The sequence below is a fragment of the Mandrillus leucophaeus genome, unplaced genomic scaffold (assembly GCF_000951045.1).
Source record: "Mandrillus leucophaeus isolate KB7577 unplaced genomic scaffold, Mleu.le_1.0 Scaffold347, whole genome shotgun sequence".
In the NCBI taxonomy this organism is placed as follows: Eukaryota; Metazoa; Chordata; class Mammalia; order Primates; family Cercopithecidae; genus Mandrillus; species Mandrillus leucophaeus.
The window spans coordinates 2,181,655-2,182,258 of NW_012103665.1; the positions used below are offsets into that span (position 1 = coordinate 2,181,655).

At 58.9% G+C, this 604-nt stretch overlaps 1 protein-coding gene across 1 annotated transcript in view; it reads right to left on the bottom strand.

Moving 5' to 3' along the window:
• Positions 1-107: 107 nt before the first annotated feature.
• Positions 108-604, bottom strand: part of GOLGA8O (golgin A8 family, member O) — a 3,610-nt gene continuing 3,113 nt past the window's right edge. The window contains 2 exon segments of the mRNA XM_011989135.1: positions 108-196; positions 199-358. Coding sequence (XP_011844525.1) covers positions 108-196; positions 199-358 — 249 coding nt within the window.

Consider the following 604-nt stretch of genomic DNA (forward strand, 5'->3'; position numbering starts at 1 on the left):
GTGCCTGGCATAAGGAGCCTCTTATCCCACTGTCTGTTCCCCTATGACTGGGGGGCTTCATGCCTCTAGCTGGGATGATGATGTCCAGACCTGGGAGGAGCCCAGGGCTACCCACCTCTAAAAGTCAGAAGGCAGGAAGAAAGAAACGGTCATAAGACTGCCCTGGAGGGTGCTGGGGTCACCTGCCCCCAGGCTTCAGCTGCCTCTGGCCTGGCACCTCCCCTCCCCAGAGGCTGGTGCCTGCTTCCCAGCCCTTCTTGGATGGGGTGGGGGTTACAATCTACTTCACCTCGCCCAGCGTCTCCTGTAGCTCCTCCACTTGCTGCTCCGACTGCAGTGCGCTCTTGTTCTCGTTGTTCTGGACAGAGAGAAGCAATCAGCAGCCACCCACTGCAGCTGGAGACCCTAGAACTCGGAGTCTGCCTCCCATGGCACGGGGAAGGGTGGAGGCAGGTTAGAAAAATCATCCCTTCTCTCCCACAGCCACCAGAGCAGGGCCCTGGCTCACAGGTGCCTTTAGAAGTAACATTTCACGTGAGGGCTACGTTGCCCCTTTTTACAGGTGGGGAAACAAAGGCCTGGAGGGCTAGGGAGGAGGGCAGGC